The sequence below is a fragment of the Trematosphaeria pertusa genome (assembly GCF_010094035.1).
Source record: "Trematosphaeria pertusa strain CBS 122368 unplaced genomic scaffold BU26scaffold_18, whole genome shotgun sequence".
NCBI classification, from domain to species: Eukaryota; Fungi; Ascomycota; class Dothideomycetes; order Pleosporales; family Trematosphaeriaceae; genus Trematosphaeria; species Trematosphaeria pertusa.
This window is the reverse complement of record NW_022987229.1, coordinates 522,454-547,087: the sequence shown is the minus strand read 5'-3', so window position 1 is coordinate 547,087 and position 24,634 is coordinate 522,454. Positions and strand designations below refer to the sequence as shown.

The window sequence follows — 24,634 nt, the reverse complement described above, 5'->3', positions numbered from 1 at the left end:
TCTCAATCCCCCTTCCCAATTCCCAACCGCCCAACCACATATGCGTTGACCAGAGTCGTCCTTCCCTCTCGCTTCCTCCCAGAAACCCGCCAGCAAATCTAATATCACAACCACTGCAGCCTATCCAGAAGAACCCGACGCTCCATCACCACTCCCGTGCCGCGCCTGGAAAACCCGCGCCATATATTTCCCGCACCGGGCGTCCTAGCAGGAACTCTCATGTCCACGGCCCGGGCGGATGAACATGGCCGTGTACCGCTAGCCGCGGCTTCAAACACCAGAGCTCACGATTGAGATGCCGTGGCCAGAACGATATCTGTCACTTGGAGGATAGATAGCGCTTGCGCAAAAAGTGCGCTCGCCAGGATACCGGAAGGCCTAGGTCCCGTTCCCGGATATGGGGGTTATGGGTGCACTGCAGATGCAGACTATGTGATTACATATGCGCAGCGCAGCGCATGTGCGTGCGGTCCAGCAATGACGTCTCCCCAATCGAGATCCGATGTGCGGTGGGCTTCCCGCTCAGAAGATGGTTCGGCACGGGACTTTTGGTACGGTCGGGATCCAGGGGCAATGCGTGGGTTGCTGAAATCGCGATCTTGTGCGCCGGAGGTGGACTCCTTATCTCGTCGAGGTGCCTGTGCAATTGAATTCCTCGGGGGTGCGCATCTGCGTAGGATCGCCGGCGTGAAGCAGGATATGATATCGCCTTCAAGACCTCGCGCGTCTCGTTGTGCGTAGCGGATACGCACATCACTTTGGCGGGTTGATGGCTTGGGAGTAAAGCTAGCGAGGAGTCTTGAGGTTGTTGCTTGTAGAGCCACTGTACAACAAGAGCGGTGGGTTCCGGAGTGAGCGCTGCCAGCGTGTTGGTGTCGTGGGGTAGAAGAGGTAAAATTTCCTCCGAGTTGGTCTTGCTGTGCTTGTCGATATGTCTCCTGATTTTCCCCAGAGAGCGTTGTGGTGCTTCTATAGAAGGATGAATATGAGTGGAAAGTATCATGATCTAGGAGCGTGTCAACACATTTAACACAATAATATTTTTATTCAAGTCTCGCACAGCGTTGCAATGACAGCAATCTCGGGGAGTCGTATGCTTAGCTTATTAGCTAAGTGCATTAAACGAAATGATCTTCTGAGGCTAGTGCTTCTAAACAATCGTCAATATTATTTTCCACATTCCATGGTCTTACAAATGCTGAGCCGCCGTGATGCCAGACCGCTAAACACCGCCCATTCTAGACTGTCCTATACTGTTCTCCTCAGTATTAGCAGCCATCTATGTTACAGTGGGTAGTCCCGAGAAGAGTGGTGAGACAGAACGAAGAAAGTAGTAATGCAAGAAAGAGTTTCGCAAGAAGAGAAGCTGCAAGCCCGTCCCCTGTTATCGTTCGTCGGCTGCTCCAGTAGTCATAGTTTCGTCTGATCGGGCCGTCGCTTAGTCGCTCTCGAAGTACACCTTCCGGAACATCTACGTTTCGTTAGCACACATTCTGCTTCATGCGGTCCTGACCACTACTTACCGCCCATGTCCCTGCGACACTTGCAACAATGCCGGAGCTAATCATCATGGGCCGTAGTCCCCTCGTGCTCTTGAAAACGGCACCGCTCAATGCGCCCGCGACCACGCTGTTCGTCACATCATGCTTCCCTCTATAGTATCCAATTGTGCTGTTGATTCCATTATACACCATAGCCACGACGCCGGCCGAGTTCCCCAGGAACGGGCCCCTACGTGTTACCGCGTTGAGCACGCCGTTGAGCCGTAACCGAGGTGCCATTGTCGGCGGGTTTTTCTGTAGGCCTTCTGCGAGCCCCCATGCGCCGCCAATGGAGAGTGCGGAGAGGTATGAGATGCCGGTGCCATAGCAGAGGTCGTCGGACCAGCCGCGCGAGGGGAGCGCAGATTGCGAGCCGGGGAGGTCTGAGAGTACCGAGTCTTCGAGGCTTAGATAGTCGAGCGTGTCTTGGTTGAGGCCGGCGAGCGGGTGCAGTTGCGACGGATCGTAGATGAACTCTGACGGGTTTTGTATGGCGGAGCTCGGATCGAAAGCCGCGGGTGTGAAGTTGTCGTGCGGCTCGGGCGCGGACGTCGTTTGTGAGGAAGCGGACTTGCGGCCGGTGAGCGTATCCCAGCTGCATCATGCTGTCAGTCTCCAACAAGGCAGATCTAGGGGAGGGATTGGGGCGTACATGGTCATGTTGAAGATGCGCGGTGGTGTGAAGATGGAGTAGGCTCTGCGGGATGGCCGTCAATCGCCGGCAGCTTCCTGAACGCCCAGAATGCGAAGAGAAGCACAGCAGACGAAAACAGGGAGAAGAAAAGAGAAGAATTCAGCCAGGCAAATGCTGGATGCGTGGGTGAGGGTCGGCGGACGAGGCGTTGCGTGGGTTGGGTGCAGATAAAACTTTCCGCCCACTGGGCCAGGAGTGACGCCGACCAGATGCGCACGGGCCACACCCTGTGGCGGTCTTCTCGACGCTGCAGCTGCTTCCGAGACACATCGATCGCTTCACACCTTTCGGCGCACCGTCAGAGACGCGCATCATGTCACTGCCCGAGTATAAGACGGCTTTCATGAGGGACTGCGTCTCAGCGGACGCGCTCAAATTCGGCACCTTCACGCTCAAGTCGAAGCGCATATCGCCCTACTTCTTCAATGCGGGCCTTTTCCACCGCGCATATCTCCTGCGGTCCATATCCTCGGCATATGCGCACACCCTGACCGCGCACGCGCAGTCAGACCCTTCATTCCACTTCGATGTGTTGTTCGGGCCAGCCTACAAGGGCATTCCTCTGGCTGCTGCCACCATCGACAAGCTTGCCGACCTGGACCTGGACAAGTACGGGAAGACAAGCTACAGCTTCAACCGCAAAGAGGCCAAGGACCACGGCGAAGGCGGCAACATTGTCGGAGCCTCCCTCAAAGGCCAGAAGGTGGTCATTGTGGACGATGTCATCACGGCTGGGACCGCTATCCGCGAAGCCATCGAGATTATCAAGAGAGAGGGCGGAGAGCTGGTGGGCATCATCGTGGCTTTCGATCGCTTAGAGAAGACGCCCAGTGCGACAGATGACGATGGGACGCCGAGGCCCAGCGCTATTGGGGAGATCAGGAAGCAGTATGGGATTCCGGTGCTGGCGATCCTGACGCTGGACGATGTGATTGAGTACTTGAAGAGCTTGGGGAGCGCAGAGGATCTGGAGCGGCTGGATGAGTATCGGGCCAAATACAAGGCGAGCGATTGAGGTGTGAGGCTTCACGACGCCATGATACATCTTTGTGATACCCATAGATCTCGTGCTGCCGCTGAGCAGTGCTCTTTCATGGAGAGATTGCCGAGAGCGGCCTCGGCAGCACAAGCCTCCCATAAACGATCAATTTAGGCGGCGGCAGTCTAGTGGGTCCGCAAACATCTAAACGTGACCACGTCTCAGAAACCACCGCCAATGGAGGGCAGCTGTTCATCTGCTGCACCGCTTCACTCCGCTCTTTGTAGTAGCCCAACAGTGCCGAGCTTCCGCTTCCGGCTGGTCCATCATTCTCCCTACACAGCCCTGCATGCTCCTTCCTCCTTGGCAGCTTAGCAGACGCGCTCGTGCCCGTAAACCACCCTGAGGCGAAGGTGTCCTTCTGGCGTCCTGTCACTCATTCGCCGTCATGACTGAGAGTTGAGCGGGTATTCTTCTCATGCTGCGTCTCTGCGCTGCCATTGTTACTTGAGCCATTCGCTGGTCCTGCGAGCTGTCAGGGGCGCCTTTGGTTCCCGCGACAGCTCCAGGCCTCTGTATTCCTTCCCCGGACGCAGCTTCTTCGTACGCTGTGGTGGAGCCTCAGGCTCCCTCCTCTCATTACCGGCCATGGTCAGGATCAAGATGCCCCGCAACGCGGCGAGCCAGCCCATGTCCCGGCGGCACAAACGAAACCTCACGTACGCGCTCATCGCCGGCTTCACAGTAGGCCTGCTATACCTCTGGACCGGACCCGTCGATCTGCTTGCCGTGCCCTTCGACCAGCATGAAGCGTACATGAACGACCGCGCCAACGTGGACGGCTTCGTTTCGAAAGGCTCCTACGACTGGCGCAAAGCTCCCTTCCACCACCCCGTCAAAGACTACATCCCGCTGCCCCCGGGCAAGCCCCGCACGCTCGCGCCCGTACAATACAACTTCCCGCCTGAATCATCGTCACAACGCGCAAAGAGGGAGGCGCGCCGCGTCGCTGTGCGCAGGGAATTCCAGCGCAGCTGGGAGAGCTACAAGAGGTGCGCATGGGGGCGGGACGAGCTCTTGCCGCTCACGGGGGAGGGCATGGAGACTTTTGGGGGCTGGGGCGCAACGCTCGTGGATTCGTTGGATACACTGTGGATCATGGGCTTCAAGAAGGAATTCTACGAAGCCGTCGAAGCCATCGCCGCCATTGACTTCGGAAAGACGGAGACGAACGCCATCAGCGTCTTCGAGACGACGATTCGATACCTGGGAGGACTGCTTGCTGCATACGACCTGAGCCGCGAGAAGGTGCTGCTGGAAAAAGCTGTCCAGCTTGGGGAGATGCTCTACCGGGCGTTTGACACGTCGCCGAACAACTTTCCGTTGGATCGGCTTGTAATTGAGAAGGCCAAAATGAAGGACGGACCTGCGCTTAGCGCAGACACCAACATCTGCTTCGCCGGCCTCGCCTCGCTCACATTGGAGTTTACCCGGCTCGCCCAGATCACGCAGCAACCCAAGTACTATGACGCCGTTGCCCGAGTCACCCAATTCCTCGACAGAGAGCAGAACAGCACTCGTATACCTGGCTTGTTCCCTATCTGGGTAAACGCTTACAAGGAGGATATCAGTCATAGCAACTCATTTACCGTCGGCGCCATGGCGGATTCTTCGTACGAATACTTCCCTAAGATGTACGCTCTGCTCGGAGGCCTAGAACCCGTATACCAAAAGATATGGAAAGACTCCGCAGCTATGATAGACAAACACATGCTTTTCCGCCCCATGCTCCCAGACAGCGAACCAGGCCAGGACCTCCTCTTCTGCGGCGACGTGACCACAACCGGCGACCCCGTCCGCATTATTAAGCTAGATCCCGAAATGCAGCACCTAACCTGCTTCGTGGGCGGCATGTTCGGCCTTGCGGGACGTCTCTTCACCGACCAGCATCACATAAGTCTCGGCGAAAAACTCACAGAAGGCTGCATCTACGCCTACAAGTCCATGCCCAGCGGCATCATGCCCGAGATCTTCAACCTCTTCCCCTGCGAATCGCGCAAAACCTGCCCCTGGAACGAAACCGCATACGAAGCCGAAGTCCTGCGAAAAACATACGGAAGGACGCACGCCGACTATCTCACCACCGTGGAGGAGCAGAAAATGCCCCCGGGCTTCACGTACCTGCGGGACAAGCGATATCTGCTCCGACCTGAAGCCATCGAGTCGGTGTTCATCATGCACCGCATCACAGGGCACGAGGAGTACCTGGACCACGCATGGGACATGTTTACTTCGATTATGCGCGCTACGAGTACCAAATTCGCAAATGGCCAGGTGTTCGATGTCACGGCGGATCCGCCGGTGGAACCGGAGAATAAGATGGAGAGCTTTTGGCTTGCGGAGACGCTGAAGTATTTCTATTTGATTTTTAGTCCGCCGGATATGATTAGCTTGGATGAGTGGGTGTTCAATACCGAGGCGCATCCTTTTCGCCGACCGAGGGTTATTAAGGTGCAGGCCGGTGGGTAGGGAGAGAATTAAAAAAAAGGGAGAGAAAGAGCCTCGGGAGGTAAGAAGAGAGAAGGAGGAAGAGTTGGTCGGCGTTTTGCATGATACCCATCTAGAGCGAAGGGCTCTCGGAGTCGTTGTTCTTGCATTGTAGGCTGGCCTTGGGTTATGCATATGCATTTGGTCGGCGTTCGAGCATGGCTCGTGGGTTTCTCTCGGGTATTTGTTTCCTTTGTACAGTACGGTTAGACAAGAAGCAATAAAAACTTCCGATCTTCGGTTCGCTTGAGGCGCTTGGTTGTCCATGGTTCCCTGCGGCTGCTGCCCCTGCTCTTGACCTCGCCGCATTTTTTTGGTCCAGGTACCGCGCGCATATGCAACCCGCCTGCGCCGTATAAGCTCAAGTGGACTTCACTTATTATCGCATGAATGCACGCGAGGGACATAGGAGCCGGACGTAATCCAAAAGGTCATGAATTATATACTACGAACAAAACATCAAGTACCACTGTGGTCTTCATCTCCAGCATACAAATGGCCCCAGAAGCGAAGTCTTTTCCGAATCAAAACACCACTCAGATGAAACGCTGTCTGGTAAAAGCGCGTCGAAGTTCTTCTCTTCCTCTCCCTTTTCTTCTCGCGAGCCCACGGAACCTCAAGAAAAATCCTCCTCTTCTTCTATCACAGACCGCCAGAGCGGTAGTCGCAGGCCTGAACTCTCTACCCACGCGTCGTTGGCTTCTCGAAGCAAATACACACGCTCACGATGGAAGCTCCTGGGGCTCCGCTCCACCTGCTCCCTGCGCATACTTCACCGTCGGCTTCGCGCCCTCCGCCGGCATCTCCCGCGCATAGTCGCCGCCCAACTCGCTCGGCGGCGCGCGATGCTCGTGTCCCTGGGCAACGGGCGTGTAAGCCGGCGCCGGCGTATACGAATTCGCATCTTTCTCCGCTATTCCGGCTCCTGCGGCGTTCTTGGTCCGCCACCTGCGGACGAGGAAGAAAGCACCGACCAGGGCCGCGATCCCAGCAAGACCGCCGACAACCGGGCCCGCGATCCATGCCTTGGAAGAGGAGGAGTTGTCGTCGGGGTTCGGCGAGGTAGGAGCCCCGGAGCCAGACAGCACGGCGTAAGTCGCGCTGCTCTGGTCGCTGATCACGCTCGTCGTGTTCTGCAGATAGCAGTTCTGATACCCGCCCTGCAGGCTCGAGTCGAACAGCACGCCCACGCAATTCTTGCGGTTCGCACACGCATCCATACACGCCGTGACGTTCTGCTTATGCACCGCGGTAATATTCGTCCCCGTGTTCAACTGCCCGCAGTGGATCTCGAATTGCTTATTGCTGCCCGACGCCGTGTACGAAGAATCGGCGGGGCACTCTGTGTCGATGGTCTCGATGCTCGTGATGGTCGCGCTGTGCATGGTGCCCTGGCTAGACGGCGGGTCGTCGAGCGTCTGCGGGAAGCCGGTCTTGGGCCAGCAGTTTGCGAAGCCGATCTCGAGGCCGGGATTGTACGAGACGGCGCGGCAGAGCGGATGCTCTCTGATACAGATGCGCAGGCACTGCACTAGGCTTGTGGCGTGCCAGAAGCCGGTAAATGGGCTCGGGAGACACTCTGGGTAGTCGTTCCAGCAGGTGTCGTAGTCGCCGATTACCTTGCCGCAGTGCACTGTATAGCCTATTCCTTCGACGCCGGGTAGATCGTTGACGGAGAGGTCGGCGGCGGGGCAGGATTCGTCGAGTGCGTTCATGTCGCCGGCTTCGACGAGCGCGGAGTGGATGCCGGTGTCGTTTACGAGGCTAGCGGTGGAGGTGGTGCTGTTGCGGAGCCAGCATTGTTTGTCTTCGCGCCAGACGATACCGTAGCAGCCTTCAGAATCACCCCAGTAGCGCGAGCAGCGTTCCATGCATTCTTGCATTGAGTCGACTTCGAAAGGGTCCATTGCGTCTGGTTTCTCATCAGTATGCGCGTTAAGTGGACGGCAGATAGAAAGATCACGAACCATTGAAGGGATTGTTGTGCTCGCAGTAGGTCGTGAAGTTGAGCCCGTTCTTCGATGTGTAAGAATCCGGACATTTCGTCGTCGCTCGTACTTCGAGGTCGCGACTTGATCCCAGTTCTGCGACGACTGTTCTCATTAGCACCCATCCCGACGTGATTCCATAGCTGCCAGCGCGAAAGAGGGACTCACAAGGCTTCGTCGCCAGCGCCGCACTTGCGCACAGCAGAGCCACGAGGCTCACCGGGAGTCTCGCAAGCAACCCCATCGCGATATCCAACTCTTCCTATCCAATGCACTGTTGCCGTTCCAGGAACCAAGAAACCCAAAGAGCGAACGACGCAGTAACAAACGCTCACGTCTTGCAGGACAGTTTGCAGCAAGATCAACAGATGTCAGGAAGAACCCCCCTTCTCACCAGCCCAAACCTCGCACCATACCCTTTGATCGGCAGCACCAAACGATGCCCTTCCCAGTCAAGTAAAAGCCACGCTGCCCCTGCCCCAACGCAGGCGCCGCGCTAACGGCCCGTAGACAGGGCTGTGAAGCCTCTGCCGTACGATGAGTGGCGGATATCCATTTTGGCGCGAGGCTACGGCTGAGGCGCCGGCATGGACACTTGTTGCTGCGGTCGCGGCTAGCGATCAAAGGGGAAAGATCAGGCATCCCGCTCGAGTTTCGGGTCATCTTTCTCAAATCGCTGGGTGGAACCGTCTCTTCCGAGATGTGGTGAGCACGCTGATCGAGAAGAAAGCTGACCGACTACGGCAGGATATTGCGAAGGCTGGCGCTCCCACCAAACCATGGCAGCCAACCAACCAAGGCATAAAGCCACCATGCGCCTTGGCAACCCTTCCTCATCTGTCGCCGGCAAATTTCTTGAACGGGCAGCGCCACAATGCGCGTTAGATCCAAGCGGTCAGCAAGGCGAGAAATTCGGGACAGATAAAGCGCAGGATAGCTCGCCGATTTCTCAAGTCAGAGCATGTTGCGTTCGTGCTCCGGCACGACACATATGATGAATTTGAGCACGCAAAAGGAAAAGCCCGGAACCGGTGAGGCAGAGGCGCAAAGGCCTGAATTGTTTATCAGCACTTTTAGTATAGGCGACCGTCGCCCGACCTCTAACGCCAAAGGCGGACAACTGTGTCTCCTCTAATGAGCTGATGAGTGGTATCCAGCGAATATAGACAATGAATCTATAAGCGTTTCCCTTGGTTGATGAAGAACAGATCCGCCCCGCTGCCAAGAAGCTCACCAGCAAGGAATGGTATCGAACAATTCCTGAACGCCTCATATCCACCTCTACTGTACGAGATACCCGGATATGCGTAACATCACTTTATCGCCTGTTCGTTTTGCCAATGCCGCGCTTGCCCGCAACCTACAGAGCATATTAGCATTGCCCGGGTCGTAGTGCATGCGGAGAATACTCACCAAGTGCTTCGTCAGCGATCCAGTCTGGTGTCTATCTGCTTCACCTTGCCTAGCCATCCTGTTCATCTTCTTCTGGGACAACTTGGCCAGACGCTCGGCTTGCGAGCGGGCGGCTTCGTTCGTGACGCCGTCCGTCCGCCTGTTCGTGCTCTGACTTCTGGCTCTGCTCTTCGCTCGCTCCAGGGCTGCCTTGGGTGTATCAATCTCCATAGCATCGCCGTCCACACCTTCTAACCTGCCGCGGGCCAAGCTACGACCCCGACTCTGACTGCGTGCTCGAGTCGCAACGTTGGAAGTGTCATATCCGAGGCTCCCAAGGTGAGCCTCCATTTCAGAGAGCTTCTTTGCCTTCGCGCCTCGCGGGATGATGGCCCTGTTCTTGAGGCTCTTCCTCATCTTCGCCTCGTTGCGGATGAGCTGCCTCTTTTCCCGGATGAGCTCTGCCTTGTATCGAATGTCGGCCTCCTCTGCGTCTTCAAGGTCGTCAGACTCATCGTAGAAGCCCTCTGCTTCCAGCTTCTCCTCTTCAGCCTCGAGTGCTGCAAGCTTGGCTTCAATATCCGGATCGATGAAATCATATACGTTCTTTCCGTCGAAAACCTCGGGGATGCGGTCTTCTTTCCAATCGGGGTTGTCCAGGATATAATTCTTCCTCATGTTGTAGTTGTAGACTCCGGCGCCGCCCTCCTCTTCCTCCAAGTCGCGCTCCAGCTTGGGACGGTCTGGATCGTTCGGGTCGTACTTCTTCATCTTCAGAACAGCTTCGGGGATAGAGGCCTCGCGAACCACCCCGCCTAGGGGCTGAGCAACGTGGATCCTACGCAACAGGTCTCCCAGCCGTCCCGTGGGCTCTCCTGAGCTGTTCGTACCCGCTTTCAGCTTCTCCGCGTTGCGAGCGGCCAGTAATCGGTCACAGGCGGCATTCCTAACGCCCATGACGCCTTCTGTGGTGGTGCAGGATAGCTGAAGAAGTTCCACCTCACCAGACTTCAGCATTCCCTGAAGTTGCTCTTGTGTGGCGGCATCCAAATCCTCCGGGCGGGCCAGATCGATCTTGTTGATGACAATGAAGACCAACTTGTTGGCGAAAAGTGGCTTGATGCTGTTGAACAACGAGATCTGCGACGACACACTGTATCCGCACTGCTCGGACAGATCCATAAAGTAGAGAACGGCAGCCCGCAGGTGGGCTATAGCGCAGATGCTTTGGTGTTCGATGGTGTTCATCTCCTCCAGTGGGTGGTCAAGAACCCCCGGGGTGTCGATTGCCTGGAACCTCAACATCTTGTAGTCAAAGTGGCCGACGAACAGGCTCTTGGTGGTAAATGCATAGGGTTGCACGTCCACGTCGGCTCGCGAGATGGATCGCAGGAACGAACTCTTGCCCACGTTCGGATAGCCACAGATGACAAGAGTTCGAGTGTTGGGATCGATAGCGGGGAGACGCCCTAAGTGTTGCCGGACTTGTTCTAGGTATACGAGCGGGTCCTGCTTGCATGTCAGTCTCGCTCTACCTGGGGCGCCCAACCAGATCACTCACTTTTAGGCGTTTGCAAATTGTCGCCATGCGCCCAAGAGCGGCTCTCTTCAACTGCTTGCTAAAAGGTTTCCGCAGTCAGCGCAGTCCAGTATGGCGGAGCGCGTGCCTCTTTTCCGCCCGTATGCTCGGCACCCGGCCATGGCATCAAAAGCCACCAGAGGGCGGTTCCAATGAAGAGAGCAACGTACCATTGGAACAACGATTGCCCATATTTGAGTAACCTAACATAGTCACGACTGACGGCTTCGATGAGGGATTTCGCGGTGGACAGCTGGCCGAGAGCAATCCTGAAGTGGTCCGCATCGTACAAGGTGTTCAGCAAATCGCGGTGGAACGGATGGATGTCTTGGAGGCGCGGAAAGGCATCGATTCTATCCCACATCAGTCTTTCCCTCCCGCACCATCATGTATATCGGGTGGAGACGTACGTGGCGGACAAGCGCTCGCTGAAGGTCTCGGCGGTGTACTTGACCTTGCGGGTGTAGAAGGCGCGAATTCTGCTAACTGGAGCCGGTGTTAGCGATGCATCGCTGGAATGCTAGGGGTGTAGACGGCGCACTTTTGAAGCCAGCACGGATTTGCGTGGGAAGCCGGCCTGATGCATGTTAGCCCTACGAGCCCCACGGTCAAGTCCAAAATTGGGCAGACGAACGCTGCGTGCGCGAGAGCACAATGTCGAGAAATTCTTGACTCGTCGGGACGACGGGGATATCCTTCCACTGCGTCTTCATGTTGGCGGCTGCAGGAGGGTGGCAGGGTGGTTGTCGAGGCCAGTCGTCTTGGGGTGGCTGCGGGTGTATCGATAACGACGAAAATTGAGGTTGGCGAGCGAAATCTTGACGCGCTAGTGGGAGACCAGATCAGATCCCTGTCAGCCGAGGCGCTCCGCTTCCGCATCGTCTCCGCTGCATCCAGACTCGAGAATCTCCACACTTTCGGTTCGACGACGTCGAAAGAGGACCAGATACATGTCCGCTGGAAAACGCCGGCCACCTTAAGAGTACAATGCACAGTAATCCTGCAAGCGGCATCGCGCCTTCCGAAAGCGAAGGTCGGTACGCCCCGCTCCTTTGTTCAACACTGTCTCCGCTTCATCCCTAGGTACCACCACGCGTCTTCGCTCCAATGCTGCGACGTTAATAATCCACAACATTGCCGGTTCTTTTAGCCCATATTTAAGTCTCCTGGCGACTCTTCAAGATGCACTCACAGCCATGCAACTGGTGCTACAATGGAAGAGACGGCTACGCACTGCCATAAACCCAATTGCTCGTGGTTATCACTGGATAGGCTCACTGGACTCCAGCATGTACCGCCTTTGCTTCCAAACCCCGAGCTGTCGGGCATTGGGGTAAGCAGATCCACCAATCGCACCATCGTCCATGTCTCTATCGTGGAAATCTTCATGCAATGAACACGATACTAACTGCCACACAGGTCATTCTTGGCTTCTCTATAACGGCCTATCTCACGGTTGCCCTTCTCATCTTCCACTACATAACGGTTTACAATCCGCAGCGAGTCGGTTCCGGGGGACAAGAATATGAAAACCCAGTTGACCGCGGCATCCTCGAATTCGTTCGGCAGCGAATCATTGCATGGAGCCCACGCAGACGCTTCGAATACGCAATGGAAAAGTCAGTGCTCATTCTCAGCGACACCCAACTCGTCACCGGCCTCGCCATCCTCATCTCCGGCTATTCGCAGCTCTCCTGCGGGATAACAGCCTACCATTGGCAGATTATCGTATTCGTAGCCTGGTTCTCGTCCTTCACATTTCTCTCCGCCATGGCCTTTCTTGAGGGCTATTTCCAGACGAACCACAGCTTGCGAATTATCCGGGTTTGCTTCATGTTCATCCTAGGCGGGCTCCAAATCGTGGCATTGCTGCCGACGGGAAGTCAAAACTGGCTCGACCTATATGGCGAAGGAGGGGGCTTTTATCCTAGCCTGAGCGCGCAGTGCTACTTCGAACAGCTGACCATGGCCTCATTCACAAGCGGTGGACCGCGGATCTGGTCTATGATCTTGTCAGTTCTGGTGGTGGGAATCTCTTACATTCACAGCGGTGTTAGGCTATTCGATTCAACGGCCGCGTTCAGTCGAAGGTACTTTCGAACCGTTCCAGGCACATACCTCAAAGGGCTCTTATATTTCCTGGAACGCAAAGCTGACCAAAGGGCTCTTGGGGCGGCAATATGGACGTTGCCATACTTGCTGAGCTTCTTCGCATTCAGCAGCGCCCGCGCATTCTACGATCTCGCAGAGTCGATGCTTCTCGAGATCATATGGCTCTCATTCGCCATTGCCTGGGGCACAATCAAGGTCTGGGCCACTCGAGCAAGCGCACAGTATACATACGATGGCAACCACTATGGATACAGCATCACGGCCCTAGGGGAAGACTCATGGTCCTTCGGCCAAACTCTACCACTCGTTCTGCTACTGCTTCCGATTCTTTCCATGGCTCAGTCCTACCTGGACAACGATGCTAAAGCCCACGACGCCCCGCAGAATGCTGCCATACCAAAGGAACGCCCTTCACCGGAACATGCTCAACCCGCAGGGCTGTCAACGGTCCTGATAGCGGAGCGAGAAGAGCCCGAGATGCCCGACACCAGAAACTCTACTTCCTGCAGCATCACCCGCTGCAATCATCACCAGCCGTCTGTTGCTCTTTCGCGCTATGTCACCAGGACCCTCAATGAGGAAGAGGCTTCATCCATCTCGGCACAAGCAGACAATGCACCGCCTGTACCACCCCGTTCTCCTTCCCGGCCATACTCGTCCAGCCCAAGATCGGTTTGGTCTGTCCTTCCACGGCACCCGTACCGCTCATTTACTTGCTACTCCTGGTACAAAGATCATATCGCGCTCCTTGTGTTCCAGACACTTATGCTCGGCAGTGTCATTCTGTTCGTACAGAATCTCCTGTCGAGCTTCCTCGGTATCTCATCTATTCTAAGGAACAGGCTCTTCTTGGTCTGGATATTTGCCATGATTCCACTGGCCTCGTTCGTGCACTTGGCATTGTGGTATCTGGCGGCTTGGCTTGTATGTCAATGGGGAGGAGCAGAAGATTGGTTGAAGGGAGAAGGGCGGTTCAAATATCACGGAGAAGAAAAGTCTTGGTGGAAGAGCATTACAATGGGGCGCTACGTATACTGGGGTCTCAGGCTGGTGTTGCTCGGCGGCTGTCTTGCGTTTACGTTCTTTCTGAGCGTTGAAATCGCGGGGCCTGCTGAGATTGAGTTTACGGGGTAATGAATGATACATACTCCAATATGCCAGATCGGACTCAATACGTAGAACAGTTAGTAATCTACCCTAGCACCTGGAAATGCGCATCCACCGGATTCTTCCCGTTGATCGTCAGCACATCCTGCGGACACGCGCTCATGACCACAACTACATCCCTCAGCGCGTCCAGCACCACATAATCCCCAGCTTTCGTAACCGGCGGCTCAAAACTGACACCCCTCTTTGCACCAGTCCCCTCTTGCATAACCGGTATATTCATAAACAGGTTGAAGGGATCCGGGACCCGTCCTCCCAACTTCGCTTGCAGCCCCCTCAACGCCTCCGCAACCTCCGCATCCACGGAGTTCGAAAGGGTGTAGAGTGCATCCCAGCAATTATCCGTACAGCTCTCATGATACCCCTGCACCCCCAACTCGCTATACCGCCAGCGGTCGCACGCCGCAATCAGTGTATCATGCACACCAGGGCTCGTATCCTCACTCAACCTCACCATCGGTGCGCGCTTCTGGCTCACCAGCGTATCTCCCACTTCCGGCGTCAGCTTGCACAAGGAAGCCCGCGTGTGGCACATGGACATGTATTCTGGCGCGGACGCGGCCGTGTTCGCCGTCTCGGAGTAGGAGGTCACGGAGGTGGGCGTGGCGTTGGGGAAGACAGGTGCGCTGATATCGGTAGTGCTGACGGTGGAGGAGGGGACGGCGAAGGCCCACGTGTCGACAACTTGGTTACCGTGCGTATTTATGATTTTGATGGATTGGCCGGCGCGGACGAGGGTGGCGGCGCCGCGGCGGGAGGGGACAGTTTGGATGGCGGACATGGTGTAGGAAGGCGTAGAGGCTTGGGATCGAATGACTGTGGTGCGATTGCTCGAGGAAATGCTTCAGCTGCCCATCTACAGAAAGGATCGAGAGATTATATACCCCTCCACACCAGCCTGTGACGCGTGAGGGGCAGATAGCTCGATCCCTGATCATGCTGTATCTCATTAGTCAATCGAAGATAAGTGGCAAGGAGGAAAATGGCGGATATTCTGCGCCTGTTCACACCCTCGGAGAAGGCCGCAATCCACGTAGGCAATGCCTTGGTAAGGTGGATGTGTGCTTGGGCTTTGAGATGCAGCGCTCGGGCTGAGGCTTGCCTTGGTAGGACCGGCTTCACGTGACCTCGAACATGGAAGGTGGCCCGTTCCCGCCCGCCGCTCTCGCAATATCTCCACAGCGTCCACCCCTACACCACAACCTCCACCTTTCCGACCCGCAGTCTTCGCCATGGCACTCGCTACGAAGACGCAGTCGCAAAATATCTTTGCGAAATTGAAAGCAAAGTCCGCAAACAAGGTGCGTTATTCAACGAAGGGGGAGGGGCACATGGCGGTCAATAGAGTCTAACACCCTGAATAGATATGTTTCGACTGCGGCGCGAAGAATCCGACATGGAGTTCTGTGCCGTTCGGTATATATCTTTGCCTCGATTGCTCGGCGAACCATAGGAATATGGGCGTGCACATTTCGTTCGTGCGGTCGACGAATCTGGACAGTACGTTCCCCTCGAGATATGGGAAGGGAAGGCCGAGCGCTGATATAGGACAGTCTGGCAATGGGATCAGCTCCGCATCATGAAAGTCGGCGGCAACGAGAGCGCGACCAAGTATTTCCAGACGCACGGCGGCTCCGCCGCGCTCGCGAGCAAGGACCCGAAGACGAAGTACACGAGCAACGCCGCGAACAAGTACAAGGAGGAATTAGCTCGGCGGTGTGTTATAGATGCTAAGCAGTATGTCGGATCCAAACGCTTAAGCACTGCAGCAGGCATGTACTAATGCTTTGGTGCTTTTAGATACCCCAACGAAGTCGTAATAACAGACATCCCCGAACCAAGCAGCAGTGACGGAACCAATACCCCAGCAGGCGAGGATGATGATTTCTTCTCTTCTTGGGACAAGCCTACAATTAAGCGCCCCTCGAACCCACCTTCCCGCACCGGCACACCGCGCGCACAATCGCCCTTCCTCAAGCCCGATGCGAACGGCAACGGTACCGCGCGCCCGAAGTCTCCGCTCTCTGCATCCTCTGAACCCACCACGCCTGCTGCGATCCCCGCCGCCAAACCTGCTGTACGGAAGACAGCCTCCGGCACCGCACCGAAGAAGAACATCCTGGGTGCTAAGAAGAAGGGTCTCGGAGCGAAGAAAGTGGTCGCCAGTGATGGGTTAGACTTCGAGGAAGCAGAACGAAAGGCCCGCGAAGAGGCCGAGCGCGTCGAGAAGCTAGGGTATGACCCCGACGCGGAAGCCGCTGAAGTCGCGGCCGCCGCAACGAAGAGCAAAGCCGCCGAAGCATCGAACATCGTTTCGCCTACTCCTCTCTCGCCATCCCGCGGCGGGTTCGGCACGACCTCGAAACCGGAGCGCTCAAGCCAGGAGATGGAGAGACTGGGCATGGGCGTCGCACGTCTTGGATTTGGACAAGTTGCTGGCGGGAAGAAGGCTGCGCCGCCCAAGAAGATGGGCGGCTTTGGCAGCGTGAGCAAGCCGGTCCAGGACGACAGCGAGAAGTATGCGCGGGAGAAGTTTGGCATGCAGAAGTCTATCTCGAGTGATGAATTCTTTGGTCGTAATGCGTACGATCCTGCGGCATCGTCTGCGGCGAAGGAGCGGTTACAAGGTACGTCCATTTCAACATATTTCTAGGAAAATATCCGTTGCTAACAGATGAACAGGCTTCGAAGGCGCCACAGCCATCTCATCCAACGCTTACTTCGGTCGCCCCGAAGACGACGTCCCCGAGGACGATTACGGCGACCTGGAATCCGCTGCCAAGGACTTTGTGCGCAAATTTGGTATCACGGCCAGCGACGATCTGGAGAACCTGACGAGCCTGCTAGGCGAGGGGGCGACGAAGCTGCAGGGTGCTATTCGGAATTATCTGAACTCATAGGATGGATCGTGGCTGGCTTCTTGTTGGCGGAATAGTCTGTTACATGTTCTACAAGACGGCAAAGTAGGAGCGGAGCAAAGCAGGGGAATCTGGCGAACAGTGCAAGGGTGATGTCAACTCATGGATGCGAAACAAGCGATGGCGAATAAGGTTGGAACGGTACGATGTATGCTAGAGGCAAGGTGCGAGCCGTCCTTTCACATTGGAGGTCAGCTCTCTGCGTTTCCTTTTTGAATCCTTGCGGTACGTAAGACATGTCACTCTTGTTCAAGAAACCAAACTGTCATTGTATGTCGTGCTGTTTCCCATATGAGCTCAGAAGCTGTGTTGGGTATCAACTGCTTTGATTCTTCATGTTGCATGCGGAATGTAGTTGATGCACGAATTATATTGATTCTTATACTGATACCTATGCTCCGGTCCTAGCCTGCAGGTCTCTGTATGCTTACGCAAGTCGTTTTTCGACATCGTACAGCCTATCTGCCTCTTTGTTTACCTCGAGTAGCCTCCCCATAATTCTATTCTTGTGTGCGTTCAGCTTCTGCAGAGAGTCAGAGAGCAGCTCCAGCTCACCGGTCGCGGGGCTTCGCCCATCCGACCCTGAAACCAGCTCTCGACTTGTTTGAGATCGCTGCCGGGTTGGAGCTCTAGCCTAGATGCTTGCCTAGCAAAGCGGTGGACGAGGGTGACGAATGTACGTTCTCCTCTCCAGTATGTACGCTGGTTTCGGGCTGGCTTGAATACCCGCATTACGAGCGTTGAACTACCTCCTGATGTGAGCGAGGCCCAACTGCTCTTGCGCCGATCCAGTCCGTTGGTTTTGTGGATGTTGCAGGTTTCAACGACAGACTGGACGAAGTGCGCGGAGGGCTCCAAGTTTTCTCTGAGCAATATCCGTCCGTAGTACTGCTGATGTTTACTGATCCCGTGGGCCTTGTCGGGTTGACGGGAATTGAAGGCGCCAACGCTGCCGGTCCCAGGCGCAGGAGGCATCGGACTCTTCGGTTTGTCAAAGGGCCTCGTCATCAGGTCCTGACATGCCCCAGAGATCTCGTCGCGAGTTTCAGGGCCCGATTCTTCGGTACGGCTGTCTAGGATGCGGTTTGCGTGCTATCACGCTGACTATGAGAGTGGGGGAATCGCTCGAAGGTTGCTTCGCTCATCTCCGCGCGATCTAGGAGGTGAGGAAAGAGTGTGTGAGTTGAAGTCCAGTGCGCTGAGTTACGTAACGCGGGTCGGCATCCAGAAAGATCTCAGTAAAAACTATATTGACTCGACTAAGAGGGTACTTAGGTACTGTTTCCTGGCTCATGCCCATCACTCATCTGCGCCATCCTTCATTGAGATCAGAGACGAACACTACCTTGACTCCTGCCAAGAGGGTGGATCGTCCCAAGTCCCAAGTCAAACAGGCTCTCGTTCCGCCCTGAAGGACTATGTAGAGCAGGAACTGGAAATGAGTCCTCCCGATGTGGAAATAAACATCACTTCTCGCCAACCAATGGGAAGCCAGATATTCGGTTTGCAGCGTGAAGAGCGGATCTCGTCGAGTTCGCTCGCCTCTTCAAACGCATATCCATCGTGCTCATAGAATGTGGGCGCACGCGGTCCGATTGGGCGGAACAGAAGGTGATCGAACCGAGATGGACGTGTCGCATTGCCAGGCCGCTTTACAATAAGCCATGATCGGGATCCTTGAAGAACCATTCGGGTTAGGCTTCAGTAGCTAAGCGGAAGGAACACGAGAACGACCGCCACCGGGCGACGAGGAAACGAGGTTGAAATGGAGAAATTTCGGTGCCTTAGGATAGGTCAAGCGTCCACACACTAACCTAATGCATCATTAGCGTCGAGTCAAAGCGGCCAAGTGAATGATTCACACTAGGCTGCAAAACGCTTGCTTCAACCTCTTCAAAACCTTGGAACTGGAACTTTGACCCCGGGCTCCTGCCGACTAGCTTGTGCGTCTATACCAATGGCGGAAGAAAATAGACCAAAAGTTGGGGTTGGCGTCGTCATCCACGATGGCGCAGGCAACATTGTCATGGGTGAGAGGGCCGGCTCTCATGGCGCTGGTACGTCCTGTGTATTCTGCGAGCCTGCAGTTGCGCGGAGCTGGCATCTACGCTCTATGTAGCCACTGACAAAACATAGGTACCATGCAATGTCCCGGCGGACATCTCGAGTATGGCGAGACTTTTACCGAATGCGCTAAGCGGGAGGTTCTGGAAGAGACTGGGCTGGAGGTTGGAGACATCAAATTTCTGGTTGCTACCAATGATGTCTTCGGGGAGGGAAAGCATTACATTACCATCTTCGTAACGAGCGTAATCGTCGGCGAGAACAAGGTTCCTCAGGTGTGTGGCTTGTTCTGTTATATTAAGCTTGCGTCGGAGCAGCCTCCTGACTGTGACTGACAGCCGCTCGAACCTCACAAATGCGCGCGGTGGGATTGGATATCATGGAGCACGATGTGGCAGTGGGCGAAGGAACAGGCGGAGGCTGAAGCTGAAGGAAAAGAGGTCAAGAAGAGGATGTTCCTGCCGCTCGTGAATCTTTACCGAGATTATCCTGAGATGGAGCGTTGTCTGGAAGACCTATGAGCGCTGTTAGCTTGAGTGATTACAGCAACGATGTGGGATGAGGGATGAGAGTCTGAATGAAAGAGAGTTTGGACTCGAACACCTACAATGGGAACAGCATTCCTAGGACGTTTCTAGTGGACTGGTGAAAAGAAAGCCTCATCTGTGCCGGATGTGTTACTTGCCCCTATTCGTCAGGTAGCCATATATAATCCGGTGATGCTGACAAGTGGCGTAGTCGGGCCAACTGTAGCCGACGAGGGCACCGCACGCACACTGCGACACGAACACCATCGGAAACCGACCTTTGCTGTAAGTACTAGTATAATGGCCTGAAGGTAACATAGCAAGCTCATACAGCAAAGGCCCACAATTCACTTGCTGCAGGGCACCATTGAAGGTTTTTTGGAACGCTGATGTCGAAATCGGTGATGAGTCTCTCTTGCCGCAGACGGGTAGCGTGGCAGCGGCAACGACGTGCTCCGGGGTGGGTATCGATATCCTGAACCGGTGATATTCTATTTTTGCAAAGAAAAGATCGCATAGGCCGGAATAGGTGTGTGAACATGCGATGTCAAGCGGGCTTGAGAATAGGAAGCACACTCGACAGTCGACGAGAATTGCTTCTCTCAACCGACATAGTAAAAGATGAGCGGAGGCACGCAAATGTAAGTGGACCTATTTATGTCTCTGTTTCCGACGCGCTTGGCCTACATCTCTGGATTTCGCTTAGCATACCTCCTTCGATGAGGGTGCTGACGCTACCTAGGTATACCGTCGGACTTCTAATGAGCATACTACTTAGCCCTTGAAACGCGGAAACACTTCTATTCGCTTGATGCGGAATGCTCCTCAGTTCCCTTAGTACTGGGTCCGCAAATGGGCGGAAATTGGCGCCTCATCGCCTTTTCTGGTATCTGCGCAGCCTCGTCTCCGATCTTGCAATGACCGATGTCTCTCACATGCTGGAGGGAAACCTCTGGAACGTGTGTTTGCTCGTGCTGGTGGCTAAGATTCGTTCTGTCGCCAAAGCTTAGCCATGAGAGTGTCCTGGCAAGCTGCGCTGTAACTCCAGAAGAGTAGCGGCATACGGCTCCTTGGCAATCTCCGAAGTCTGCATACTGGTGTATACTGTGTGTGTCAATCCTGCCAATGCGGAACAGAAAATGCGCGTCCATGAGCCATGTTAGGAGACGTTGGATCCATCGGCCATTCCTCGGACAAGTAAATACAAAGCGGCTATGTGTCCAAATGGGGCTACATTAGGGTGGGACGTCCTAGTAAATCTGGGGTTGCGGAGCGGAGATTGTGGTGATGAGTAAGGATGGGTATTTCTTGTGTTCGAACGGCGGCTGAGTATTGCACAATGTTGCGAAACATGAAGCAATATGGCAATCTTCCAATACGTCACAGGGAATGCTTGGAGCTTCGCCGAGTTGCTGCATTGATTAATTGACGAAACGAGGCTCGTGGGGAGCGAGATGGCAGGACTGACGTGGTGTTGAACCAGTCGGACTGTGAAAAGACCGACATCACGTGCGGAACCACTCCGTGAGATCGAACACCGATCGCCCCACCTCCACTCACTGTTTCACGTTTCTCCCAGCGGATGCGCTACCTTATTTCCGCACATTGGGTCATCTGTCACCCGTCTAGCTCAACCGCTTCCGAAAAGGGCTGTCCCGCAACTGCTGAGGCGTGAAACATTGTCGCGCGCCAATTACAGGCCAGCGTAGACATCACTCCCTCGCACTCCTTCCCCGCTATATTGACCCTGGATGACGGCAGACACGACGTGCAGCCAGGTATGAGGGTCTGCAAGATGTTGACCAATGCCAGGACATCACCGTCGTGCTGTCTTACTCTGCGACATCTGGCCTCTGTAAGGATCCTTCCGGTCTAGGAGTCCGGTTGTGCTCTCGTTCACCTGTCATCATGCGTAGAATTCGCGTTACTCAATGCGATCACGACAGCGGACCGCATGATCGAACGGACGGGCTAGAGCCGTCGAGTGTTGCCAGGTCTCAGGCTCCCTTTGGGCTCGTACTCTTTTGCGACTTGGTTGTGGAGAGCCCGGCGAGCTCGGCAAGGGCCACCCGAGCCACACACTAGGCCGCTTCGAGTGGTAGCCCGGTGTGGCACAGCTGGACTTCCCAGCTTCAGCAGAGCGCACCGAGACAAGGCAGCGTTTTCCGCTCCGCCCTCGATTTGTGACGAGGTATCGGGTTTGAGCGAATAGCACGCGCACTCGCCGCCGCGGAACGGCGCCTTTTGCGCAGGTATTCGCATTATTTGCTCGCGTGCCGAGAAGTTGACCTACCAGAGCGCGTAGCAGGGATTGTCTCTTACCCAGGGCCATCGCTCCTCCCGCCATCAGCTCTAGGTGGCGCCAACGTGGGCTTTCTCGGAACTCGCAGGCCCTCACGGAGACAACAGGCGATTCTGTACCTGCGTCCTCGCTCCCCTCATCACACGTCGCCGAGCGCGGCCAGCCTTGCACCCCGTTCCTAGCGGGCCTTGCAGCGGTTATGGGAAAGCAGAACCTCAATGAGATGGGCCGTCTTCAGGCTCCAGGTCCGCTTGCCCGTATTGGAAGGCCGTATGCGAACGGTTTCCGGAACAGACGGCTCATCTCCTTCTCGCTTCATCGCCTTACGGTGGGTGTACTGTCTGCGAATTGCTTCCGGTACACCGCCCGCGGGCACAATCGGCCGGTCGCTCTACACATCTACAGCTTGATTGCGCTTGGTTGATGCCGGATAAACGCTGTTGCTATGTTGGGTGTATAGGTGCGGTTGTAATATTGGTCGCTTCCTGTTCGCAGGCTCGACTAATTATGGCGTAGTTTCGTTTCACCGCTGCACGCCGCCGCATAAGCTTTTTCAGATGCGACGGACAGCCGCCAGGAACACATGCCTCTAGTCCGCTAGTGCCCGCCTTGTCTTCACCCTGCAGGGATCTGGGCGCCGTTGGCAGCGTAACATGGCCGCCAGATCCGTGCATGCCGCCGACGCCCACCCGCATGCTCACCACCTAGACCTAGAGGGTAGGTGCGTCTGCGGCCGTCTGTGGAAGGCGCTCCAGGGCTGACCCCGCCCCAGGTGCCTGCCTACCATTGTATAAAGGTAGGCCCAGCCCGCCGCTCCAAAACATCTTCACCACAACCACCAACAGCTTCACAGTCTTTTCAGTTCTCCTGTCACTCTTTCTTTGCAACACACTCTTTTCCCACTTGCTGGTCATCCGCTCTTTCTTCCACACTCTTTTCAACCACCGCACTTGCAACACCATCCGATTTCGAAACGCTCGCCCTACATTCAAAATGCTTGCCGCTTCCTACATCATCGCTGCTAGCCAGCTCTTCGCCGTTGCCTTTGGCGCCCCTCTTCTCCAGAGCAATGCCCGTGCCGCCCGCTCCCTGGTGGAGCGCACTGCCTACAAAGTCTTTGGCGGTGACGGCACTCCCGCCCAGGGATGGCCCAAGCAGTCCGACTGGAAGTCGTTCGAGGATCTCTGGACCGCCAACCAGGGTACTATGAAGGCCTCCTGCTCCCAGTTCTCGCAGGAGAACGACAGCGACCAGGAGATGAACGACATCAAGAGCGCCATCCAAGCCACCGCTAAGGAGGCAAGCCTCCCAGCCGAGTTCCTCCTTGCCATTGTCATGCAAGAATCCAAGGGCTGCGTCCGCGCCCCGACGACCAACTACGGCTATGACAACCCCGGCCTCATGCAGTCCTTCCAGGGCAAGAACTCCTGCAACCCCTCTGGCAGCGGCACTGTTCCCTGCCCCTCCGATACCATCACTGGAATGATCAGGGACGGTGCCGGTATTGGTCTCGAATTCGGCATGCAGCAAGCTGTCGCTCAGTCCAAGGCCGACGACGTGAGCAAATTCTATAAGGGTGCCCGTATCTACAACTCTGGCTCCGTGGATGCCTCCGGCAACTTGGGCGCCGGTATCGCTACCCACTGCTATTCCTCTGACGTCGCCAACCGTCTGCTCGGATGGGCTGATGATGCTAATGGCTGCGATGAGGCCACCATTGGCTCCGTCGGAGGCTCCGCTCCCAGCGGCGGCAACGACAACGATGATGCCACCGGCAATGGCAACGGCAACGAGACTCAGGATCCTGCTCAGGGCAGTGACTCCACTCCCTCTGGCCCCCAGGCTGAGGGCGCCGCCGCTAACTGCACCAAGTGGTACACTGTCAAAGTATGTCTCCTGCTCCTGAACCTTCTCACTATGCGTCTAACACAATACAGGCTGGCGACAACTGCGGCTCCACTGGTATCTCGTTGGACAAGCTCGTTGAGCTCAACACCAGCCTGAAGAAGGATTGCAGCAACCTGTGGGCTGGCTCTGCCTACTGCGTCGCCGCTTAAATGCAGTGACCTCCGCATCTTCTCTTCTCTCTAGCGCTGGCGACATCTACATCCGGGGACGATTTTGGTGAAGCTGTTGGTGGTCTGTAACGATATTTCCCCGTTTCTCTTCCTTTCACTTCTTGTCACCATTTTGCTGCATTCAATACTCTCCAACTGTATTGCATGGATGGAATGGCTTGGGAATGCTCATGGGTCTTTCTTTTCCTCTTAGCATTTCGAGCGTCGTTCCACCTCTTTCCCTTCCTGTCCATAGACTTCCTCTGCATTCAATCCAAAATCGGATTTCGTCTTAATGCTTTAGCTGCGGTGTTACGTTGTGCTGATTGACAGCGGCCTGTGCGGGGCCTTCGGTGTAGCCGTGCAAGGACCTCGATCCTCTTTGATCCTCGCCACAGGCGAGACCCGCATCCTTACCTTCTAGCCAACATGGTTTCCATGCCGCCTACGCCGAGCATTTTACGGTTAACCTAAATCTTCATCAGCGCCGAGCACGGTAGGCGCCAAGGATCATCAGCTCTCTGAAATAGAAGGTAACTTTCGACGATGGGACCAGACTCCGTACTCCGTATCCGTACCTTGAAACACTTGGTTAGTCTACCCCTCAATAAACGGTGGTCAGACGGAAAAGCGGAATCAATTAAAGAAGTGGCAAACGGACTCGGTGCCTGGCTGCAGTTTCTTCCTCCTCTTCCACATCTCCGCGCTTATTCGCAGGGTCTCACACGTTCGTGCAGGGTTGTAAGCTCCCCACAGTGCGGACGCGC

At 55.6% G+C, this 24,634-nt stretch overlaps 11 protein-coding genes across 11 annotated transcripts; 5 read left to right on the top strand and 6 right to left on the bottom strand.

Moving 5' to 3' along the window:
- Positions 1 to 127: 127 nt before the first annotated feature.
- On the bottom strand, positions 128 to 1,242 carry BU26DRAFT_125442 (uncharacterized protein). Its single transcript, XM_033819569.1, has one exon. The coding sequence runs from the start codon at positions 1,001 to 1,003 to the stop codon at positions 437 to 439; it is 567 nt and encodes a 188-aa protein (XP_033678047.1). The 5' UTR covers positions 1,004 to 1,242; the 3' UTR covers positions 128 to 436.
- On the bottom strand, positions 1,074 to 2,381 carry BU26DRAFT_524019 (mitochondrial import inner membrane translocase subunit tim23). Its single transcript, XM_033830186.1, has 3 exons — positions 2,194 to 2,381; positions 1,524 to 2,136; positions 1,074 to 1,471 (listed from the first exon to the last, which is right to left on the bottom strand). The coding sequence occupies exons 1-3, from the start codon at positions 2,199 to 2,201 to the stop codon at positions 1,439 to 1,441; spliced, it is 654 nt and encodes a 217-aa protein (XP_033678046.1). The 5' UTR covers positions 2,202 to 2,381; the 3' UTR covers positions 1,074 to 1,438.
- A 122-nt stretch (positions 2,382 to 2,503) lies between these two features.
- Positions 2,504 to 3,556, top strand: BU26DRAFT_125249 (orotate phosphoribosyltransferase). The gene has a single exon (XM_033819564.1). It carries the CDS (start codon positions 2,549 to 2,551, stop codon positions 3,248 to 3,250), a length of 702 nt encoding a protein of 233 aa, XP_033678045.1. The 5' UTR covers positions 2,504 to 2,548; the 3' UTR covers positions 3,251 to 3,556.
- On the top strand, positions 3,557 to 5,816 carry BU26DRAFT_125250 (glycoside hydrolase family 47 protein). Its single transcript, XM_033819565.1, has one exon. The coding sequence runs from the start codon at positions 3,863 to 3,865 to the stop codon at positions 5,741 to 5,743; it is 1,881 nt and encodes a 626-aa protein (XP_033678044.1). The 5' UTR covers positions 3,557 to 3,862; the 3' UTR covers positions 5,744 to 5,816.
- A 365-nt stretch (positions 5,817 to 6,181) lies between these two features.
- Positions 6,182 to 8,491, bottom strand: BU26DRAFT_493928 (uncharacterized protein). The gene is made up of 3 exons (XM_033826168.1): positions 7,918 to 8,491; positions 7,729 to 7,854; positions 6,182 to 7,673 (listed from the first exon to the last, which is right to left on the bottom strand). The coding sequence occupies exons 1-3, from the start codon at positions 7,991 to 7,993 to the stop codon at positions 6,484 to 6,486; spliced, it is 1,392 nt and encodes a 463-aa protein (XP_033678043.1). The 5' UTR covers positions 7,994 to 8,491; the 3' UTR covers positions 6,182 to 6,483.
- Positions 8,492 to 8,782: 291 nt separating this feature from the next.
- BU26DRAFT_493923 (nucleolar GTP-binding protein-like protein) lies at positions 8,783 to 11,504 on the bottom strand. The gene is made up of 7 exons (XM_033826167.1): positions 11,355 to 11,504; positions 11,262 to 11,297; positions 11,131 to 11,206; positions 10,891 to 11,073; positions 10,703 to 10,760; positions 9,163 to 10,650; positions 8,783 to 9,109 (listed from the first exon to the last, which is right to left on the bottom strand). Exons 1-7 carry the CDS (start codon positions 11,431 to 11,433, stop codon positions 9,068 to 9,070), a joined length of 1,962 nt encoding a protein of 653 aa, XP_033678042.1. The 5' UTR covers positions 11,434 to 11,504; the 3' UTR covers positions 8,783 to 9,067.
- A 116-nt stretch (positions 11,505 to 11,620) lies between these two features.
- BU26DRAFT_543701 (ArfGap-domain-containing protein) lies at positions 11,621 to 17,208 on the top strand. Its single transcript, XM_033831707.1, has 10 exons — positions 11,621 to 12,053; positions 12,140 to 13,272; positions 13,501 to 13,803; positions 14,012 to 14,015; positions 14,897 to 14,951; positions 15,224 to 15,300; positions 15,364 to 15,499; positions 15,553 to 15,736; positions 15,800 to 16,626; positions 16,682 to 17,208. The coding sequence occupies exons 1-10, from the start codon at positions 11,934 to 11,936 to the stop codon at positions 16,897 to 16,899; spliced, it is 3,057 nt and encodes a 1,018-aa protein (XP_033678041.1). The 5' UTR covers positions 11,621 to 11,933; the 3' UTR covers positions 16,900 to 17,208.
- Positions 17,209 to 17,344: 136 nt separating this feature from the next.
- Positions 17,345 to 17,925, bottom strand: BU26DRAFT_510239 (uncharacterized protein; the record flags this gene model as incomplete). Its single annotated transcript, XM_033827211.1, has 2 exons — positions 17,345 to 17,440; positions 17,473 to 17,925. 2 exons carry the CDS (start codon positions 17,923 to 17,925, stop codon positions 17,345 to 17,347), a joined length of 549 nt encoding a protein of 182 aa, XP_033678040.1.
- An 832-nt stretch (positions 17,926 to 18,757) lies between these two features.
- BU26DRAFT_524012 (uncharacterized protein) lies at positions 18,758 to 19,653 on the top strand. Its single transcript, XM_033830185.1, has 3 exons — positions 18,758 to 18,974; positions 19,054 to 19,256; positions 19,320 to 19,653. The coding sequence occupies exons 1-3, from the start codon at positions 18,875 to 18,877 to the stop codon at positions 19,500 to 19,502; spliced, it is 486 nt and encodes a 161-aa protein (XP_033678039.1). The 5' UTR covers positions 18,758 to 18,874; the 3' UTR covers positions 19,503 to 19,653.
- A 1,826-nt stretch (positions 19,654 to 21,479) lies between these two features.
- Positions 21,480 to 21,840, bottom strand: BU26DRAFT_510237 (uncharacterized protein; the record flags this gene model as incomplete). The annotated part of the gene is made up of 2 exons (XM_033827210.1): positions 21,480 to 21,749; positions 21,802 to 21,840. The coding sequence occupies 2 exons, from the start codon at positions 21,838 to 21,840 to the stop codon at positions 21,480 to 21,482; spliced, it is 309 nt and encodes a 102-aa protein (XP_033678038.1).
- A 1,074-nt stretch (positions 21,841 to 22,914) lies between these two features.
- Positions 22,915 to 23,493, top strand: BU26DRAFT_384014 (uncharacterized protein; the record flags this gene model as incomplete). The annotated part of the gene is made up of 1 exon (XM_033822605.1): positions 22,915 to 23,493. A coding segment is annotated over one exon (579 nt), but the record flags the coding sequence as incomplete, so codon positions are not given.
- Positions 23,494 to 24,634: the final 1,141 nt, after the last annotated feature.

Excerpts from the sequence above, each read along its gene's own strand:
- BU26DRAFT_125442 (XM_033819569.1), bottom strand. The coding sequence starts at position 1,003 with ATGATACTTTCCACTCATATTCATCCTTCTATAGAAGCACCACAACGC.
- BU26DRAFT_524019 (XM_033830186.1), bottom strand. Across the intron at positions 1,472-1,523 it reads GTGTCGCAGGGACATGGGCG|ATGTTCCGGAAGGTGTACTT; the intron begins GTAAGTAGTGGT and ends AACGAAACGTAG.
- BU26DRAFT_125249 (XM_033819564.1), top strand. The coding sequence starts at position 2,549 with ATGTCACTGCCCGAGTATAAGACGGCTTTCATGAGGGACTGCGTCTCA.
- BU26DRAFT_125250 (XM_033819565.1), top strand. The coding sequence starts at position 3,863 with ATGGTCAGGATCAAGATGCCCCGCAACGCGGCGAGCCAGCCCATGTCC.
- BU26DRAFT_493928 (XM_033826168.1), bottom strand. The coding sequence starts at position 7,993 with ATGGGGTTGCTTGCGAGACTCCCGGTGAGCCTCGTGGCTCTGCTGTGC. Across the intron at positions 7,855-7,917 it reads GGCGCTGGCGACGAAGCCTT|TCGTCGCAGAACTGGGATCA; the intron begins GTGAGTCCCTCT and ends TAATGAGAACAG. Across the intron at positions 7,674-7,728 it reads GCACAACAATCCCTTCAATG|ACGCAATGGACCCTTTCGAA; the intron begins GTTCGTGATCTT and ends ATGAGAAACCAG.
- BU26DRAFT_493923 (XM_033826167.1), bottom strand. The coding sequence starts at position 11,433 with ATGAAGACGCAGTGGAAGGATATCCCCGTCGTCCCGACGAGTCAAGAA. Across the intron at positions 10,761-10,890 it reads GGGCAATCGTTGTTCCAATG|CAAGCAGTTGAAGAGAGCCG; the intron begins GTACGTTGCTCT and ends GAAACCTTTTAG. Across the intron at positions 10,651-10,702 it reads CAATTTGCAAACGCCTAAAA|GACCCGCTCGTATACCTAGA; the intron begins GTGAGTGATCTG and ends ACATGCAAGCAG.
- BU26DRAFT_543701 (XM_033831707.1), top strand. The coding sequence starts at position 11,934 with ATGGAAGAGACGGCTACGCACTGCCATAAACCCAATTGCTCGTGGTTA. Across the intron at positions 13,273-13,500 it reads CATGCTCAACCCGCAGGGCT|ATCGGTTTGGTCTGTCCTTC; the intron begins GTCAACGGTCCT and ends GTCCAGCCCAAG. Across the intron at positions 15,737-15,799 it reads TGTGTTATAGATGCTAAGCA|ATACCCCAACGAAGTCGTAA; the intron begins GTATGTCGGATC and ends TGGTGCTTTTAG.
- BU26DRAFT_524012 (XM_033830185.1), top strand. The coding sequence starts at position 18,875 with ATGGCGGAAGAAAATAGACCAAAAGTTGGGGTTGGCGTCGTCATCCAC. Across the intron at positions 18,975-19,053 it reads GGCCGGCTCTCATGGCGCTG|GTACCATGCAATGTCCCGGC; the intron begins GTACGTCCTGTG and ends GACAAAACATAG. Across the intron at positions 19,257-19,319 it reads GCGAGAACAAGGTTCCTCAG|CCGCTCGAACCTCACAAATG; the intron begins GTGTGTGGCTTG and ends TGTGACTGACAG.